The following is an 18,932-nucleotide window of genomic DNA, read 5'->3' as shown; positions in this document are numbered from 1 at the left end:
ATTGAAAAAGAGGCCATCGCAGGCGGCCAGGTCGACTCGAATCAAAACGCGAGAATTCGTATTCGTGCCTATGCGACGTCGACGGAGAGATTGTAATAAGCCTCGCATGCTAAAGAACAATTAAATTATTAGTAGGTACATTGTGCACGACGGGGTGCTCTATTGCGTGGCGCACTCTTTGCTTCCGGCTTGCTTTCCAAGCTCGCTGGCAATTGTGAAACATTCAATTTCATTCGCATGACCACGTGTTGTACTTGCACAGTTTATTGAAAAAGACGTTCGGTACGAGTAAAAGGTTACGAAGGATTCTTGAATTCATCGATTTCTTTACAACGCCTTTAAAATTCTTTTTTAAACGAATTTATACGACGAAAATCGCACAATAGCGATCGACCGTCGCACGATGAAACCAAAGATATCCCAATAAAAGCTGCACGCTACCGAACAATTAAATTATTAAGTAGTAACGATAACGAGGGGCAGCCGTGTTGATTACTATTATAATGAAGCCGCAGTACCGACAAGAATCGTGAACCATACGCAGGCAACTCGAGTCAAATAGAAAGTTTTATTTTTTTTCCATTTCAAAGTTCTCAGGTAAAAAAGGTGGATTACACGAAAAGTTGCATGACGAACTTCTAATGTTAATTGATCCTCGACAAAATTGAGACGCGATTTTCTAAATTCCACAGTAAATATTCGACGGTGCTTGTCGCTTCAGACGTTCAATTAGGCTCATACTAGCCCCCCCCCCCCCTCGACTCAATTAATAATTTCTAACTCCGGTATCGTTTCAATTAACGCACCTCGAGATGATTGCCGGTACGTTGACCCGTTTAGATGGAAATTTTATCCTCGTTGCAAGAACTTGATGACAGCTTAAGAGCCTTTCGCCGAGCGTTCTTAAGGCTCGCTTCGCGCTTTCTCTCTTCCTCTATCGGTTTGCTCGCGTTCTCACCACCGCTTTGACAATTTAATAATTCGATACCGGTACGCGAATAATCGACGAACCCGATACTCTCCTGTTGCCGATCAAGGAATCGAGGAGACCGTGTTTCTCTTCGCTCTTCCGGTTTCCCTTCTCGTCTCGAATCGCGAGCAGGCAATAAAATTCATCGGATTAAACGCGTCGAATGATTGCGAGAAAAATAATTATCCGATCAGGCTGACTCTTGCGAGCATGCAACGGCTCGTCGAGTAATTTCATAAGTCTGTAATTAAATTAATGACTCTGCCCGGATAGTGATAACGTCTGTGAGCTTGATTTTCTATTCCGTCTTTTTATTTTAATGTTGTTTAACGAACGTTGAACATACTTTATCAAGTTTCACGTTGAATAGAAAGATAAAAAGTACACTTGATTTGCGCTTTTACAACATGCTTGATATTATAATTTTTCGTGTTACCATTAACAAATTGAATTGATAAACTTCATCCCCGGTGTTGGCGTTCTTTTTACAGCAAAGCTGTAAAACCTGCTTAACAAGTTTTAGCTTGTGCAAATTTGCTGTGTTTATACAGTTAAGGAAGGATTTACAAGGATGTAAAGTTGAACTATTTTTACCCTACGAAACAAAGATTGATACGTTGCTCGCTAAAAATATCCGTTGACCGAATGGATACGCTGAAAAAACGGATAACCCGACAGGGTGGAAACACTTTTCGTGGATCGATACGTTGCGTCGGATTAAAGAGTGCGACAGGTGACAGTGGCTTTTACGAAGAAATTTCCGTCGAAACTTTGTGCCGCGCAAAGTGGCCATTGCGTTTCGTTCCGGAGATAAAAAGCGCGGTGAGAAGCCGGGAGGAGCGAGCAGAAGAAGCCCGTAGAGACGGGAGAAAATAAAGATGAGAGAAAACGAGCGAGCGAAAGAGAAGGAAAGAAGCAGGGAGAAAGAGAGAGAAAGAGAGAAAGGTGCGCACCGGTGACGGTCCAGGAGAAGACAAATTCTGTAATCCTCTTTGGTCGGCGAGCTAAGCCCTCTGTGTGACGGCGTATCGTCTTCTTTCTCTTATTTCCTCCTCTCGTTTTGCCTTTCCTTCTCTCACCCCTGTCCTCCTACGCCGATCAAGGAAATTCGATTTCGAATCGACAGCCGTGCTTAAGTATAAACGACGAAGCTACATCGAACAACGTTGAAAAAATGAGAGAAGGGGCAGGAATTCACGGATGAGGTCTGATAGAAGAGCAGGATCCTCTTTACCGGGAAAAGGATCGTTATTTATACCGATCGTTGCTCATTTCGTTTATTTCGTTCGGATGGAAAGTGGAAGATTGTCAGCGTTAAGTAATATTTAATTAGAGTACCAGAGATCGTCCTGATTCTCCTGTCAGCCTGCTACCAGTGAATTCATTAACTCAGACATCGATGAATATTAAATTTGATGGACTACAAGCTTGCTGCGTTAATCGATTAATTGTAATATTTGCGAGGGAACTTGAAAAAGAGAAGGTCGAAAGTTTAGCCGCATTGGTATTCCGCGTACGAGGGAGAAACAAGATGGTATCGCGTGATTATGAAGCGGTTCTAGTCCATTCCAGCTACTTAAGAGATTGACACGGAAAGATAGTATAATGGACGAAGCGGTCGAGGAACGATCGTGGCCTCCTCCCGAATCGGGCACCGGCTCTAATGGGCCAACACTGATCGCTGATAAATTTCAAAACGCCACGGGTCATCTTTCGATTTTTCAGACGCTGGGATCTTAGGGTAGAATCGATTAAGGAAGACAATACACTTGCGTTATTCTACCTTACTCTACTTTAATTGTTCTGTAGCTTTTGAAAATCGGTGAATGAAAATTATAGAGATAGGGATGATGATGAAAATTTCGGTGTACAGTATCGTTACAGATCGCCTAATAGAGGATGATTTTAGTCGACATTAGCGGTGAAAGGGTTAAATCCTCGAAAATTCGAGCCACTTGGAACGATAGGGATCCATAGGGTGCTCTTGATATAACGTAACCGAGAGGAACAAGAGCGACGGCGCATCGTCTCTCCGCAGCTGCACCTCGTGGAATTTAATCACTGATAATTACTCTGTCCGACCGAAACCAATTATTGCGCAGACGTACCCACACACGCGTTTACACCGGCTGCTTGTGTTCGCCTTCTGTACGCATCCGTACAGAAATCTCTCTGTCCCCCTGTAGATATTACCTGTCTACGTTAATTTCCTCTTAAACCTCGACCACTTCGCGTTTATCATTCTCTTATACAAATAAATACAATTATAAATGGATGTTAGTCCATAGATCAGCTATACATAGTTATAGAACCGAGTTTCCGATACGAGTTATCTAGGAAAAGGAAAAGATACGCGGTCCGTAATTTAATTTCCGCCGCTTGTCTATAATCGCTTCATTCGAAACAAAGCGGAAGTTTCGGTTCGAAACCATCGCCGATTCATCATTGCTTGTGTCCGTCTTATTACCAATCAAAATGAATCAACTGCCCTATTCTCCCGTAACCTTCTTCAAAAATATCCTCGTGACGTATCATTATATTCATCGTTAATCTCGTCAGTGCTTCCGATCGAAAGCCAGCAATTGAACGAGGCGAAATTTCGCTACCGTGAAGCGTCACTTTTAAACTGGTCAGTCTCCTTTCCCTGTCAGCCGCTATTATTTAACCTCGGTCCTCCGGCAAGTTCCTTTTCGTCGATTTCTTCCCGGCAAATTCGATCCGGTTGCGTTCTAAAACAGAAGTCCCTCCGTAGAGGTTAGATGGTTACAGCCTCGAGGAAGAAGGGTATTCTCTGTCCGTTAAGGTGAATAGAGGTGAAGGAGAGAGTGAAAGGGGTCGAAGGAGGACGATGGTGTTGCCACTCTCGGGGGCCATTATTGATTGTTGTTGATAATTAGCCGGTACAGGCGCGTCAATCACGAGGCAAGGCGAGGTTATTAGGCTGTTGGTTAGCACCGACCCGATGCCACACAGACACGCACGAACGGTACGTACACGTTGCACAGGTGTCGGTATGCACTAACCCGTGTACGTGTGTGTGTCTATACACGAGAACGCCGCCATTGAGCCACCCTATTACCCCCCACAATTCGATCTAATGCGCTACGCTACGATGCGAGAGAAGGTTAATTATGCAGTTAATGAGAGCCTGAATATATACAGCCCACAGGGTGTCGGGATGGGCCGTCGAAAAGAGAATCACTCGGAGCTCGAACCTATTCGATTGTTGAATTTGGTTATGGTCGAAGAACGCCGGAAAACGGCCCCCCATTTCCTTCCCGTGGCAAATTAATCACGTTAGGAACGGATTTGTACATCGTAATGTTACCGTGTTTTCTATGCTGAGAAAGTGTCTCGGAATTCGCTACAGAAAATATGTGTTCGCCAATGTAGTCTCTTTCGTCCGCTGTGGCTTCATAGAATCAATTTCTTCCTCGATAACGGCGTTCGTGCTCCTGGATACTATAATAAGGACGGATAATGCGGGAGATGGCGGTAATTTGCAACGAAAAGGAGCGTGTAATAGTTTGCCGGAAGTACAGGTTACGCGGTTACGTGTTGTAACTTGTTTAACGATGACGAAATGTGTAAGACGATAACTACTTGTTGTTTAACAAAATTGCATTTACAAATAACGCGAACGACGAAGGGTCTTTCAGATTGCAATTTTTAAAAGTTAAAATCAACAAATTTTTTTCATTTTCACTCGTTTGTTTGAAAGTACCTAAACCAAAAATCCGGTTTTTCGCTTTTTGCAGCTGGCCCCTCAATTTCCGTCGTGCTACACCGAGCAAATTGCGTTCAAGCGTTGATTTCTATTGTACGTAAAATTGCCGGTTCGTGCGTCATGGAATTTGCTGACGACAGACAACACGTTCCAAATTATTAAAAAATTTTAATTATCTGCAATCCCTGAAATAGATAAATCGCGCTTAATTGCGAAGTATGTTAAGTCCATTAGGAATGCGATTCGTAAGCAAATCTCGCGATAACTTTAACATCGTAAAACATCGCGAATTTCCCTTTTTCCAACTCGTTGCTCTTTCAGCGATAACGCGTTACACTGCCACAATACGGTTGCTACTTTGTAAAATGAATGATAAGCTTCGTTTCATTTAGCACGAGACCTTACAAATATATAATCACCGGTTCGATCTCCGACACGGCACCTAGTATACAATATAAACGCGCGTGTCGATGCATATTCGAGCTTTTCCAAGGCGATTGCCTTTTAAATTTCTATCGCATTTAATTAACCGTTCGGCATCAATAAAGGAACAAGTAGAAATAAAACATTCCATCATTTTAATTCGTACTTCAATTATTCATTTCTACAGGACAGATTTCAAATTGTATATTCAAGAAAAATCGATAATTAATTATTAAGATTCGGTGATATTGGACGAATGTATTGGATTCGTTACAGCTGTTGTAATAAATACGTCGTTGTACAGGGTATAACAGAGGCAATAATTACAAATCCGTGCGAATCAATAATAGTCCACACGTAGTGTGTCATTAAATCTGAATAATACAACGACGGAGGGAATTAGCGAACCTTTGGAAATCGTTCGACTCACGCGACTTCGAATAAATCAAGTGTTCCACGTTTCGCAACAAAAAGAAATATCATCTGCAAAGAGAAAAAGAATTTCAGTTGTTTTTACGGTCAAAGAGAATTAATTTTTCAATCAGCTAGTTTGAAAGCGACGTCGAAAGAGAAATTCGCGAATATATGAAAAACGCAGGGGAGGGTAGGATGCACGCGATCGCGAAATTCAGCTTTCACAATGCTGATGAGCGTTACAACACTTGTAATAGCTGGCATTATACGCGGATAATAGAGGTAATAGCTGGGACTGGATAAATCGATCACCATTACCGTACCTATTAACCGTAACGACCGTTTCCGAGGAGACCTGACCACTCCCGTGGGTTCCAGGTGAGAACAGCTGCAACTCCACCGGCGGCGGCAGCGACGAGGAACTCGGCACAGGCTGCGGGGACGATTTAAACGGGAACGGCGGCAAGAAGAAGCATCGTCGAAACAGGACGACCTTCACCACCTACCAGCTGCACGAGCTCGAGAGGGCCTTCGAGAAGTCTCATTATCCGGACGTGTACTCCAGGGAGGAGCTCGCTGCAAAAGTCAGTCTTCCGGAAGTGCGCGTCCAGGTGAGTTAATCGTAGATTGTAAGTTAAATTTACAATTTTTAAACGAAAAACTTTGATACATTCGAATAATAATAATGAATTGTGGCTATCCAATTTTCTCCATAATGAAAAAGATAGAAAGTTTCACGAAATTTGAAAATTCGCGACGACGTAGGCACTTTCTCTTCGTAATCGTAGATCTGTCGGATTCTAGATTAAGAAGAATAATTGCATAGAATCGCGCTGTTAATCGGTACGAAACGAAAGATCTCTTTCTCGCTGGCACGACGAATATTCATACATTTTTAAATAATCACCCCGCCGTGCGGAGTCACGCAACTAACAACGTATTAACTCGTTAACCCTCACGACACCGGTGGCCGATCGTGTTACTTTAACGATTCCACGAAAGGAGAGCTCTACCCAAGCCGATTTTCAACAGAGTTTATTAAAAACTTACCTTTCGTTGTTGACGTAATGAACTAATCAAATTCTCCTTCATCGACTTTTATGCCCCGTAAAAATAACACCTCGATCGACCCTCCCGAAAAGCAGAAGGGTGAAAAACGAGCGGATGTCGTGAAAACGCGAATTCGCATGGAAAGAAAAAATTCGTCCGATCGATGGAGAATTAGCGTTCTACTTTATTAATGGTAATCGACGCGATTCGTCAACACGATCTCTCGCAAATATGTGTCTCTCTGTTTTGCTTTCTGTCTCCGTCGAATCGAGCGGACACGAGTGTCGTGCGCGACCGACGAGCGGGCCGAGTTTAATGATAGCGTTTCCGTGCAAACAATCGGAACAGCAATCGCCGGCTGACGCTGGCCCCGTCGTATTAAACTAAATTAAATTAATTATGTGCGTGACAGCGATAAAAGCACGCAGTCGCATGCGACGACGCATCGATTAGGCTCCTAGGGGTACGCTTTTCGACCGGTCTACACGGACTGTGTAGTTTAACGAGGGCCAAATATAACAACCTTCCCTAGCACCTGCTTATTTACCTGTCAAAGAAACTGATTTTTTGCAACGGACGGAAAAATGTTTTCTAAGCCCCTTCTATAACATATCCGAAAATCTGGGAAATCAGCGTTAAAGCCCTTTCTCCATAGTTTTACCAAAAAATTGAGAAATTTCTATGGTATCTAAAGGGTTAACGTGTGTTTTAAATAATCGAATAAAGTCTCGTTTGAAAGATCCATTTGCACGATAAACGTTCGAGCTACTACAATCACCAATTAATAAGGAAAGAAACACAGAAGAGTTTATATCCAAGTGGATAAAGCGTGATCGCGTGAAAAAGGACGAAGGATAACGCAACGGCGCTCCTCGGCCAGAAGAGAATCGCAATTAAAATTTTAAATTGCGTTTAAAACCTGCCGGTGCTGCCGCCGCGCCGTGCTCCCCGACCCATCCACCCCCTTCGTTCGCTCTACTTTTTTTCAATTTTCTCCAGAGGGGTTTGCCGACCCAGCTCGCTCTTTCTGTCTTACCTTTTCCATCTCGTTCGTTCCCGTTGCCCCTTTCGTTACTTTCAGTGTCGAGCTGGAAAGCGAACGAGCAACCTGGAAGGTCGAAGAAGGGAACGTTGCTGCGCCCCTAAGGTACACCTAATCGCTTAAGCTTATTACGCGAGCAGACAAGGCGAAGGAATCAACCGCGAGTTGAACAAGCAACGGAGACGGAGCGTTAGAAGAAGAACCGATAAAGAGAGAGATAGAGGAGGAAAACGCTGGTTGGTTGCGATAGTAGGCGCAACGAAGAGGCGGACGCACGTTCGGTTTCATCATTTTTAATTGATAGCGCACGCCAATCCTATCTGTCGGATTTATTAGGCCGCTCGACGAGATGGTTTTGCGGAGGGGTGAAACGGGGGGTGATAGCAAAGGGAAACGGAGCTTTTATTGGACAAACCGGGTTGTTTGGGTGGTAGGGGTCCCGGTCGGCGGTCACCGTAGCCCGATTGTGACCGGGGTTAAAGCGCGTTTTCCAGATTTTCATGCATGCCTCCGCTCTCGCGCATATACGGCAGATTGATTGCGGGGATTAACGCTGTTTTCTCGCGATAATTATCGTCCGCGTAGCGCAGAGATTTTATTGGACACACGATTCCACTCCGCCTCGGCCCCGATATCGAAACGTCGAATTGCTTGTTAAGCTTGTTATTGTAACTGGGCGTCGTTAAAAAGCATTCTGAAACACGGCGTTTCTGTTGCTTCGTCGAATTACGCAGGACAGTTTATTTATTTGAAAGGTACTCGATTTTCACCAAGAAACAATTTACGTCCAAGTTCCTCGGACGAGAGTTTGTTCTTCTTAACGAGTGGGATAAGAAAATTTCACTATCGTACGTTATACCATTAGGGAGCATCGTCGACTACGCGTTTCGCTTTCCCGTCACGCGATCCTAAGGTTTGCTGTAAAAACCAAAGGATAACGCGACGATTTGTTAGAATTGAAATCGATACGAGGGTTGGTTTCGCTGGAAACACTTATTAGAATTAATTCTTTTTCAAGACACCAGCCGAAACAGCAGTAATAAATTTCCACAAATCTGAATTTGTAGTCATTGGAATCTACGGTTATGGGAATTAATAATTCATCGAAGTTCGGGGTCGGATCAGGAAAAATCGGGCGAGTGATTTAACACGGCTGAATCGAGTAGTGTACGGAAATTCATTGTCGAAGGAATAGAGGACACACGTGTCCGACTGGTAGCTGAAATCGGGTATTTTGCCAGCGAGTACGGGGGAATGGAATCGACAATCGGCGGAAAGCACGACGTGGTGGGCGGAAAAAAGCGGGCAGATTGATTTTTCGCGGTAGGCCAACTAATTTGCCGAGAGAGACGGCCGCCGATGGCCATCGTTCCGCGCGGCCGCTCGCTCGACGATTGCCAATTGGAAAAATACACCAATTCGATTACAATTTTTTTCGTCGTTCGCGCACACCGGCCCACGGGAAGAATTTCAAACCGTTCGCCTACGACGAGAAATACGCTGGTCGATTTTCAATGGGCAGCCAGACGCGGAGGAGGGACGTAAAACTAATATCGAAGCTGCAATCGTTTCTGAAAGCTTTTCAGAGCGCAATTTAAAAGCGATCTTCCCTGTTTTCGTTCCATTTACAAAGAAAATCGGTACCGATCTACGCCAGTGAAATATTTTCACCGCGCTAACGCGGAAATTATCCTTCGAATCGCGCCGCGTTGAACGAGTTATCGTCAGTAACGAAGGTTGAACAAGAAAATCATCTTGCTTGACTTGGTTGGCAAGAGCGTAGAAAATAAAGCCCTTTCAACTGGGAAGGTGTTGCGCGTTATTTACCGTCACGTCGGCATGGAAACCCCGTTCAAAGGCAAGAGACACGCGTCGTTCTACAACTATTTCCTTGCGTACGGAACTACCTTGATGAAATTCTACTCGGCTACCCGGTGAACAATTACCCCTCGTTTAAAACAATAATTCGCCCTCACTCCCTGTCGGAACGACGTTGTTTGATCTTTAACCCCCCGTAGAAGCGAGTTTGTTTCGTAGAATGTGAACGCGATTTAACGGCTACAGTCATTTCGCAGAAAATAATTTTTCAACATTTACAGATGACTCCTATTTTGTTTTGGATCACGATGATAAAAAAAGATTGAAAAGATCAATAATTATTTTGTCCCATGAAATAATTAATAATTACAAATAAATTGAATGAAATAAAATTAGAAGAAGAGAATTACTAGAAGAGAAATTAACTCGACAGAGATATCTAATCCATTTTACCCTTGAACTAGATATCATGAAATATCAAAACGTTCGTCATGATTCAATTTATTATAGTATTCCGGGAATCGAGTAAAATTGAACGTCGATTAAAGCACATAATTGAATCGTAAATTTCGACGAAATCGCGAGACAAAATTGCAAACTAAAAAGCATCGAATCGAAGCGAATAAGCGCTGGTGGCTGGTTCTTTGGCATCGATTTAGGTGGGAGAGGGGCGCTTATCGGGCCGTTTAATTCGGTTTTATTAGGGGGGCAAATCGTGATCGTTAGCGCCGACACGAGGCCGGCACGAATCGCAGGTGACTGTCTGGGTTAGGCGCACCTATATCTACGGGGTGTCAAATTAGTCACGCACGCCGCCTACGCCCAGTCCCAGCGATCAACGCCCGGTAACCATGGCTACTGCCGCGAATTTCTCGCCACGCTTCTGTCCGCCTCGCTTTCCGCCGCGATTGCGCACGCAATGCGGAAAAACGCGCAGAAATTAACAACGAGCTTGGCCAACGAGCGCCTTCTTTAAATTACACCCTCTTTCAAAAAGTGCCACCCCTCGAGTAGGATGCTCCCGATGATCGTTTTCCAATCTTGTAACATTCCAATTACGCTAGCCACCTAATTTCCATCGCGTCTATGTAATTGATGAATATTTGGCACGCGTGTTTCCCGCTTTCCAGCCAATACCATCGAGAGCGTTGATAGACACCTGTGAATCTATTCTCGGTGAAATAGAAATTATTTCCTCAACGCGGTCGGCATAATGGGTCTTTTTAAAATAAAAAAAAAATACGTTTAGGCATATTTTGTTCCAAGTACATAAGCTCAATGACACGAGGAATGGGATTATAGGTTGAATGATACACACTTTTTATTCAGTATTCTAGTAAATTATGTATTAGTGGATTGACGCGAGTTCCGAAGGGATGTAGGTGTCCCCCATGGTTGTTCGTACCCCCTCGTGGTCACTAGACCGAGAGCCATAAGCTCGACGTTGCGATATTAATACTCATGCATGGCACCATAAAACTGTTTACCGAAGGGCACACAGTGAGAATTTTCGCACCAGGTTACGTTACGACTAATGGCATTCGCCTAAGTTGTTCGTTCGCAGATATAAATCAAAATAACACCTTGATGAATGGCGATTCCAGTTTGCCAAATTAGGTACACTTCATTTTGAACGTTCTGCTTTTCTACAGGATGTATCGAAACAAGTATCTCTCTCCAAAGGGAGGGCTAAATGTTTTCTTTATTAATACGTTTCATTTCTACATAAAACTATTCGTTCATTATTAACACTTTAAACGATCGAAAGAGGAATCTATAGCCGAAAAAAGAATTTAAAGGGGATAAAGAGTCCAGCAGCATCGAGGGAGGACGAAAAAGAAGATGCTCGCGAATACAAATGTTATTACACGCAAGCACCTCCGATCTTCCGCGTGAACAGCGAATGGCCTTTCTTCCTTCGTCAGTCTTCCTCCCCCGCGTCAGATCGTTTTTCTTGTGGGTGCGATGTTTCCAGGCGGAAAATAAGATAATGGCCTGGTGCTAGGCGCGAGAGCAGCCCCGTCGGCAGCGTGGAGAGAAAATGGGGCGGCGAGAAATAGCGAAGATCGTGAGAGCGGGACACCTGCTGCGCGACGAAGGCCGTCAGGATGGAAGGAAAGAAAAACAATAATGCAACGGAACGCGTAGGACAAGCGAGTCCTAGGCTGACGAGCGAGTAGAAAAATGTTGAGCGTGACTCTGGCCGATGAGCTGTCAAGTAGTAAGACACGATATAAGTCAGACAAATTCGTACGTCTCGGATAAAACTCGAATCTCCAGGTGTAGCCGCACACTCCTAATAGAGAGATAACGTGTTTCATCCCTGAAAAGCTTTCTAGTTGAACAAAAGTTACGATTACCCTTTAACTCGTTAACACCTCCCGTTTCATTAATACTGTATCTTCTGTTCCTCTCTGTTGGAATAATTGGAGGAAAAGGATCGAGGTAGGTTGCCGTCGTTTTCTCAGTAACAGACTGTCAAGACCCTTAAGTCGGCGCAGGAACACGTCCTTCGATCCTGCGGGTCGCGAGAGCATGCGAAGTGGGTAAACTCTTGCAGCGCCGTCTAACGAGTATTATAATTACTGTCGCGTAACTCAATATTGCCCCCTCGATATGCTAAACTCCCGCGGAATATAGTGTTAATAGGCGTGGAATGGCGCGGGACAACACCCCGCTTCTATTAATTGCACTTCACCCTAAATGCAAATTGTTCGAAATTGAGCGAGGGCTCCCCGAATATTTGGAAACTCCATTACGGCCCAGTGTTCGTCCTTTCGTTCGTTCGCTCACTCGCTCTCGCGCCCTCCTACACGTACGTGCCTGTACCCGACCATGCTGAACGCGTAAATCGTTAAGGTAGCTCGATTCCAGTGGAATCTTCGTGAAACGATAATTTTCTAATTAAATAAATTTTCATTTCTTTAATTACCCTTTAATAACATAAACGTTTCTTATTCAGCAAATCTCTTTTTCATTTCATCTTCAATCTAATTTTAACTTTTTCTAAAATATCTTCAAAGATAAAATTATCATCGGCTTCCGCTAGCGAAGAGATAACAGGCTCATCTACTGCTTTATTAGCCATCTCATTTCCGTAGATTTCAATTTTTTCTATTTTTATTAACTGTGCGATAAATCTTTGATGGATGTTAATAGACTTCTAAAGTCAATGGATATCCTTCAGGTTATTCTTGAGGAGTACTTTGTGCGCGTGACAAAAAAGGAAGTCTGAAAAGATAGCGAAGGCGTTGAACGGGCACCAATTACCGCAACAGCGACCAACGAGAGTGCTCGAAACGTGGTTCGGGAGACTGTTGAACATTAAACGTCCGGAAACGGTTGTCGCGGGCAAGTAGAAAAGCAGCCCGTCTCGGTTCAAAGACAAGCAAAGGAGTTGCACGGGGCAAGAAAGAGGCCGAGTCCATCGTTTTCCGTAAATACGTCCAGGAGATTAGCTGTCCGAGGTTCTGAGGTCTGTGGCTCAATTAAGCACTCCGTTTAGCGCTTGACTAAAAAGGGTTGCTCGGAACCCTTGGCTCTGCCCCCTCGAGCATCAATCATGTCGGAGCAACCCTTTTCCCGAGGGCGGTTTTGTTCCTCTATTGAGACGAAGTGTTGTGCTCAAACACAAAAACACTTCATTTGGCAGATTAGCCGTTAAACACCAAGGGTACGAGCACGCGTTCACGCTCTACGAGCAGCAGGATGAGCCGTGATGGAGAGAAGGCTGAAAAAAGACTGGTCGCGTTGGCCGATGTTAGCCACCGTAAATTGCGGACGTAATTACAAGGATAATTAATTGCGGCCAAGTCGGTCTCGAACAGTTAACGAGTTCAGAAGGACTGTTAGACTTCGATGGATAGGAGACGATAAGAAGCTCGCATGCGTGGAAGTTGAGCTTCCAACGATATACCGATTAACACGCGACGGGGGATTAAATCTTGCTAATTGCGAACAAGAAGTCCCACCGAGACTTCGCGTTATCGCGTCGCTACTTTCGTCCTGAGATACATTGTTTAACATCGCTGGAACAAAGAAAAACTCCGAAAGATCGTAACCTCGAAATATTCTATGGAAAGACGATTTCGTAACGAAGAAGAAGAAGAATAAGAAGAGGAAGAAAAAGATGCTTTTCCCACGAAGGAAGGATGCTGAGCAGGCCACGTTCACGAAGGCTAGCAAAGGACCTTCATGTAGGGCACACGCATAGAAAATCCACGTATGTGCCTGCTCGTTTTAATATTCCATATAATGTTATGAAACCTTTGTCGGCATATGGTCCTGAGGCCAGCAATTAACAATTAGCTGGCGGTCCTTGTAATCGAATTACGAAGCCCATTGTCGGGCTCAGGTACAAACGTATTCAGTTCCACTGGTTGCTACCCTCCCTACCTTTCTCTCTTTCTCTGCCGCAACCCCCAACCCCCTTTCCTCGCCTTCATTGGCTCGTCTCCTTTTTTTCCCCCGGAGTGGTTTAAGATCGAATTTCTTGCCGCTGCTGCATGCGTTCCGCTCCACGGTTTCGACGGCGCATAGATGCAAAATGCAACCGTGAGGGGATCCCTTACAAAGGCACGGACCGAGCCACTCTCTCCTCAGGGGATGAATGTCACTTGGTGAAAATATATCCGTTTCAAGAGTTTGAGATTTCTACTCTGTCAGAGTGGATCGCAGGTACCCCCTGACAGAGCCGCGAACCTGAAAATCGCGGCCGGGATTAGTAACACTAAACTGTTTCGTGATCCCACGCGACCTAGATCTTCCTCGTCTTTTTCCCTTCTTCGGATCGTTCAAAGAAACTTTCATTTTCCTTGGTGGTTTCGAGATATTACAAAGAAAATTTAGTTACTACTACCCCTTTCAAAGTAGCCATTGTCCGAAAACGGAGCGTCGAGAAGATCCCGGTAAAGGGCACTGTAAATTATCAATTCCGCGATCCCGTTCAATTAACCCCATTCGAGGGCCGCAAGAGGTTCGTTTGATCGAGATATCGCGCGGCCCTTTAACGAGTAACCGATGTCAAACGCAGCCAGAGACAAGGAGGAAGGAAGGCTGGCTCACTCGCCGGGGAATACACCGAATTCGAGATATATCCAGCAGAACTAACTATTAATTTGGTTCCCAGGCGGTAGTAGGAGGGGTGAACGAGGGGTGGTAGAGTGACGGTGAAGGGAGTCGGCGAACGGGAAGGAAGCAGAGGGGTGAAAGGCAGGACCAGAAAGCCTGCGGGGCAACAGATTACTGTGTACGGCCTATGGATCCTTTCCCCTTCGCCTTCTCCCTTTGCTACCCATCTCCTGGTCGACGTGGCTGGCCCGTGAAGTTAATAATCATCAAAAGTCACAGTGTTTGTCGAGGGCGGCCGACCTTTGTGCGCCCACGCGTGCTCCTGACGCTAATATGACTCCAGCCGGGCTTTATTACGAGTTATTAGAGTTATTACATCGGCGACGGATTTTCACGTGCAGCCACGTTGCAACCGGCTGCAAGTCGGTTCCCTTTTATCAACGTCGCGTCGTTCTCGCGGTTTTTCCACCCTTTTTTTACAAACTCTGCTATAAATTAACCTGATCGGCCTCCCCTAACTTCGTTGGCCTCGTTGCTTTCTCACAAATTTAACGGAAAAATGATTTCCCGTCGACTTTTATATCGATCAAAGCAGAAATGTCTTTTTAAAATAGCTGGTACAACGTGTCAATAAAACTTCTTATGGGTTTCTATTTTAATTAATGTGTTTATTCCCGGATAAAATCATGGATATTTCTAAAAGAGCTTCATCAGAGTGTAAAGGAAGCCAAAATAAACGCGTTCCATTTGTGTATGCATATCAATTGTCTCTATTTCCATCGGTTCACCATAATGGCGGCTATCACGGCTCGCCAACCTGTAAAGATCGTATCCAAGAGAGGAGTTGATCTCGCACGGGGTTACGAAGCATATTGCCGGGCAAATAGGTCGCCGAACAAAGGATGCATTCAGTCGAATCCGATTCCGCGGCTGGCGACGAGAAAGGGAGTCCGCGAAGGGGACAATGAACGCGCGGTGTCAAAATACGAGGACCATAAGGCTAATTTGCTGAATTTCTGCGCGCCTCATTCACGCGGTACACCCTCGCGTTTATGTTCGAAGTTAGATCCGTTGTCTCGGCTTCGGCCGTATTGTGACCGACTTTTTAAAACGAGACCAAGGCTAATGACAACCGGAGCTCGGGCCACGTGGTATAAATGATTTTCGAACTTTGATTTCAAAAAATTTTGTTTAAAAAAAATAATAACGATCCTACGACTTAAGTAGGAAAGTTGTAGGATTTTCATAATTTTGCTGAATTATTTTTGCCTGGCAACGGCCGGCACCCTCGTCTTTCGTTCGATTTAAACCCCTCTTTCCTTCGACGTCGACAGGGTCTTAATAAGAAGGATCGAATTTCAGGGCACGATTCGTGTTCTTGACACTTCCGTGTTTCTCCGATCATTGAGAAAGTCGATCGTCCGTAATCCGTCTAAAAAGAAAAAACGAAGGAAAGAAGAAAGGAAAGAAAGGAGGACGAAGAAAAAAGGGAGTAGAACGTTCAGCCCCTCGCGTTAAATGCCACTATATTATTCCCGCGTCTCACGGTTTTTCTTTTTCTTTATTTCCAGAATTACCAAGCGTTGCCTTCGCTTTTCATCCGTCTATCTTTAGATTGACCACAATTTAATAATCCCTTGAAAGGGCGCATCTATTAATAACGTTTATCCTCGCTCGTTCCTTTATCAGCGTCAGATTAAAGAGCGCAACTCGTGGAGGAACGAGGAGGAAAATAGAAGCATTTCGAACTAGGCCATTGCAACTAATTTTAAATGCATCGATTAAACGGCTCTTTACCCGCGATTAATATCCAATGACGGAATGCTTGATACTTTGCACAATTCCAACGTTAATCAAATAACTGTAATACTCGTATATTTATTCTCGAATCTGCCTCGATAAATATGAACGATCGCAGCTAACAAACATCCTTCTTCTAAAAAACATCATCCCCTGTTTGAACACTCGGAAACATAGATACACAAAGTTTCGATTTCATTCAGAAACATTCAACTAGTAGGTTCTATGACTTCCTGACAAAAAGCATCTTCACGATCCTCCGTGAAAAGTAGGCACAACAACAAGGCTCATTGTTCGGCAACGGGTGCAGCACAAGGATCCTCTCGAACGATCCGTGCTGTATCCGTCGTACACGGAGCTGTTTAGTCTCATTGTAAAAGTGAAATCGCCTCGTGTTTGGGATGTTATTTGTAGCACATTAGTATTGTATCGCAGTACGCCGGGGTTAGACCGGGGCGTTGGAGTGTTTAAGGGTGATTACACGCAACGACAGGGGTGGCTTTATTGGAGGAGCACGCCAGTGATGCTCAAACGATTCAAGAACACGTCCTCAGTCATTAAGAATTACTCTTAGCTTCATTATTCCATACAAATTTTGCAATAAATTAAAGAAAAACTTTAATTATGCAAATCTAACAGATGCAAGGTTAATGCCTGGAAATTTGAATGAACTGAAAATCGTGTCGAAAATCAAAATCGTTGGGAAAGTCGTGCGATCATCGAAGCAGTTTAGCCCGTTTAACTAGAAAGTGACCACCCTCCGCCCGCTGGAATTGATTTAACTCGCACGCTGCACGAGTCACGCCGCATCGTCAATTATCCACGAGCGTATCCGCAGTGCGGATTCACAGACGCTGCCTGTTTCGTCGGCACCGAATCGAAATGAGAACGACTGTATAGAGGATTGAATTTGCACGACAGTTTGACAGAGTCGAAGGAGAAGGGGGAAATAGTATGGGCTAGGCTAGCAAGCAGGGTTGATGGAGGGAGGGCATAAAAAGCACGCTGAATAATAGACTCCAACCCTCTCCAAACATCTCCCTTCTCTATGCATACCATGGTCACGGTGCCCTGGACCGGAATCTAGGCTTATATTCGAAACGTGTCCGCCTCCCCTTCCATCCCCCTTGCGCTACATTCACGATAGAGCTTCGATAAACTTGTAATACAGCCGAAGGAAAAATAACTATTAACCGTGTCCTACATTTCCACCACTCGTCTACTCTATCAATTTCCACTCGAGTTACCATCCCCTGTAATGGAGTTTTTAATCTTCCGTGTACTATTTTTTTTTTTGTTAATTTGAATCTAGAGGACGTCGGTGTATTACAGACAGAAGGGTTGAAGTTCTAATATAATTAAGTCTCGTTAGAAAAGCCAGAAAATTCTCATTCTTCTTTTCCTGGAACCACACGATCGTTAAATCAAAGGGCAAGCGGATCGTTTGGAAGTTACAAAAGCAAGCGAAACCGCGTGAGCGTGAGATGCTCGAGGACACCTCGTAGGGCACGTAACTCTTTCGAACGACACAGACCACCGCCATCGTCTAACAATAGAGGAAATCTGTTAATACCGGCACGAACGACAATGCGTTCGACGTGGTGTGAGCGGCTCTCGAATACCTTTTTACCGGCGCTAATCCGAATTTGTCGAGAGCGAGGATAAAGCGATCATCGTCCCGGAACGATGCGCTCGAGTAATGCTAGGACACGGTAGAAAGGGCCGCGGGGATGAAAGATACAACAACGATGGAAAAACTGATTTCTGCCGCGATACGCGACCTCGTCAGGACTGGACTCGTCACCGTGTGCCAGAGCCGTTACACAGCCGTCTGAACGACGTTAACGTTGATATTTCCCTGTAACGGACCACTATGTTTCTACCACGGACTGAGATTTTCCGGGTCTAACTGGTCGCGCACCCCTTGGCAAAGTGCTTTTCCGTCCAAAGTAACCGGGCTTGGCGTGAGCGCGTTTTCGGTGCGTTTCGAGTGTAATCCGCGTGCAAAACGCATGGGAAAAATGTCTATAAAAATCGCTGGTTGCTGCGTGTTTTAGATAGGTAGATTTTTCATCGGTTTTCATATTTATCGAAGGGGTGTCATGGGATTTTAACAACGCATGTAAGAAAATACATCAATTATCGCGCAATCGTTACTTGCTCGGTCGCCTGTCGAATCGCTTAATGTCTTCAGGATCGCACTAGTCATGCGCGAGGAGGTGTTGCCCCGTGGCCAGGCAGCGTTCCACGCAGTCTGACGCAACGTGCAATTTTAATCCCGGAATTACTTCCATTTTATTTCAATTTTCTTGCATTTAAACCGTCTAAGCGAGTTTACCTTGGCAATATCATTGGCGAGCAACGTCGTGCAGGACGAGACGAGCGTCGAGACAGGGGTGGTCGGTGGAGAAAGAAGAAAGCGGGACGGGACGGGAAGGGAAGGGAAGGGAAGGGAAACGTAGAAGGTGGGCGGAGAGATGGGTCGGAGATGGAGAAGGTGGAAGTACCTACTCTAATAAATTTACGACCTAAAATGGTTAAGCCGCGTTAGCCCTGTTCTTTATATTTCCGCGAGAGAAGAGGAAGAAAGAGGTATTCGAGCCACCAGCAGTCGCGCG

At 44.7% G+C, this 18,932-nt stretch overlaps 1 protein-coding gene across 2 annotated transcripts in view; it reads left to right on the top strand.

The window, feature by feature from the left end:
• LOC117600727 (retinal homeobox protein Rx1) overlaps positions 1 to 18,932 on the top strand; it is a 29,180-nt gene that overhangs the window by 5,863 nt on the left and 4,385 nt on the right. For both annotated transcript variants that reach the window (XM_034316511.2, XM_034316512.2), the window contains exon 2: positions 5,913 to 6,145. In XM_034316511.2, the coding sequence (XP_034172402.1) occupies positions 5,913 to 6,145 (233 nt within the window). The remainder of the gene's footprint in view (positions 1 to 5,912; positions 6,146 to 18,932) is intronic.

Source organism: Osmia lignaria, chromosome 16, assembly GCF_051020975.1.
Source record: "Osmia lignaria lignaria isolate PbOS001 chromosome 16, iyOsmLign1, whole genome shotgun sequence".
Lineage (NCBI taxonomy): Eukaryota > Metazoa > Arthropoda > Insecta > Hymenoptera > Megachilidae > Osmia > Osmia lignaria.
The sequence above is the reverse complement of the archived record's forward strand: the minus strand, read 5'-3'. Positions and strand labels throughout refer to the sequence as shown.